This window comes from Aureococcus anophagefferens (assembly GCF_000186865.1).
Source record: "Aureococcus anophagefferens unplaced genomic scaffold AURANscaffold_465, whole genome shotgun sequence".
NCBI lineage: Eukaryota > Pelagophyceae > Pelagomonadales > Pelagomonadaceae > Aureococcus > Aureococcus anophagefferens.
Window position 1 is genome coordinate 3,311 of NW_008705935.1, and position 1,826 is coordinate 5,136.

Sequence of the window (1,826 nt, forward strand, 5' to 3'; positions counted from 1 at the left end):
CTGCTGTTACCTCTCCTAGCCTAGAACGCTGCCCCGCAGAGATGCCTCTCGCTATGAGGGGATCCGAAGAGGAGACGAGCAGCGACTCCGAGGAGGAGGAGACGGACGCGGCGCTGGAAGCGTCGCTGCCGCCGCCGCCGCCGACGCCGGCGCCGAACCCGGCCGGCGGGCGGCCGCGCACGGCGCCCGTCGTCGTCGCCCATCCGCCGGCGCCGCCGACGCCGGACCACCCGGTGCCCATCGTGCCGCCGCCCGTCGTGAGCATGGACCCGACGCCGGAGACCATCGTCATCCAGACGCCGAGCTACATGGAGGCGACGCGCGCCGCCGTCATGGCCCTCGCGACGCCGCCGCCGCCGAGGCCCGCCGAGGACGAGCTCGCGTCGAGCCTCCGGTCCGCCGCGGGCGCGGCGTCGCCCGTCGGCGCGGAGCCGCCCGACGTCGCGGGCGTCGTCGAGCGCAAGGTCGAGGACCGCGACCCCTGGACCGACGGGGCCAACGACGCCGCGGAGGAGCTCCTGGCGGCGATCACCGACAAGGTCGAGATCGCGGAGGACGACGTCGCCGCGCTCGACGTCGCGACGCTGGACCGGGCCTACATGGTCCAGGACTGCATCCGGAAGTACGCGCCCTGCGCCGGCTGGAAGATCGGCAACGCGACCGCGAGCCCGTCGGACGTCTACGTCCGCGCGGGCCTCGCGCCGCTCGTCGCGCCCGTGCTCAGGTCCGCCGTCGTGCTGGCCAAGAAGGGCAGGTGCCGCCTGCCCCACCCGGCGGCCGTCTTCCTCGACGCGGGCCCGGACAAGGAGTGCGGCGTCGAGGCCGAGTGGTGCTTCCGCCTGGGCTGCGACCTCGTCGCGCGGAAGGACGGGTCCGACATCGCGCCCGAGTGGGCCGCGATGGCGGTCCAGTCCATCTACCCGGCCGTCGAGGTCGTCGCGAGCCGCGTCCGCGGCGCGACCTTCGCGCGGATCGGCGACCCGGAGGCGCCCTGGCCGCCGCCCTACGTCGTCGCCGCGGACCTCGGCCTGAACCACGCGTGCGTGCTCGGGCCGCCCGTCTTCCTGTGCTGCGACCTGCTCAACACGATCCCCGTGGCCCTGAGCGTCAACGGCGGCAAGCCCTGCGCCGCGGGCAAGGCCGGGAACGCCGTGATGCCCCCCGACGGGCCCCTGGGCGCGCTGGCCTGGCTCGCGAACCACCTCCTCGCGCGCGGCGACCACCTCCGCAAGGGCGACCTCGTCATGTCGGGCGCGACCTGCGGCCTGACCAAGGTCCACCCGGGCGACACGGTCGTCGCGTCCTTCGACACGACGATCCAGATGGGCGCCGTCGCCACCGTCGAGGTCCACATGCTCGCGGAGTAGGCGGGCTTAGTACAGCACGTTCTCGGGCACGGGCGCGCCGCGCGGCCGCCGCGTCTCCGCGCGCGTCTCGCTGCCCCAGAGGCCCCGCTCGTAGCCCCGGTCCCACCACGCGCCGTCGTCCGTCGGCGGCCAGACGTGGACGAAGGTCGCCCACGCGTCGGGGCAGGCCGAGTTCACGCGGAAGTGCCTCGGCGCGGGCGGATCCGCCGCGGGCGCCGCGGCCGCGCTCGCGAAGCGCCCCGTCTTCCTCGCGGCGCGCGTCTCGAGGACCTGGGCCCGGGCCTCGAGGCGCCGCTCCCGCCGCCGTCGCGCGGCGTAGTTCGCGCTCTTCCGCAGCCAGGCCTCGCGGCGCTGCTGCTCGAGGGCGACCTCCGCGTCCTCCGCCTCGAGCACGCCGTCGCAGGCGAGTGCCGCGTGTGTCTCCGCGGTTTCATGGAGAGCTGCACGTGCACGCGACCA

At 75.4% G+C, this 1,826-nt stretch overlaps 1 protein-coding gene across 1 annotated transcript; it reads left to right on the forward strand.

The window, feature by feature from the left end:
* Window positions 1-899: 899 nt before the first annotated feature.
* AURANDRAFT_68843 (hypothetical protein) lies at window positions 900-1,781 on the forward strand (the record flags this gene model as incomplete). Its single annotated transcript, XM_009044574.1, has 3 exons — window positions 900-1,346; window positions 1,462-1,626; window positions 1,704-1,781. Coding segments are annotated over 3 exons (690 nt in total), but the record flags the coding sequence as incomplete, so codon positions are not given.
* Window positions 1,782-1,826: the final 45 nt, after the last annotated feature.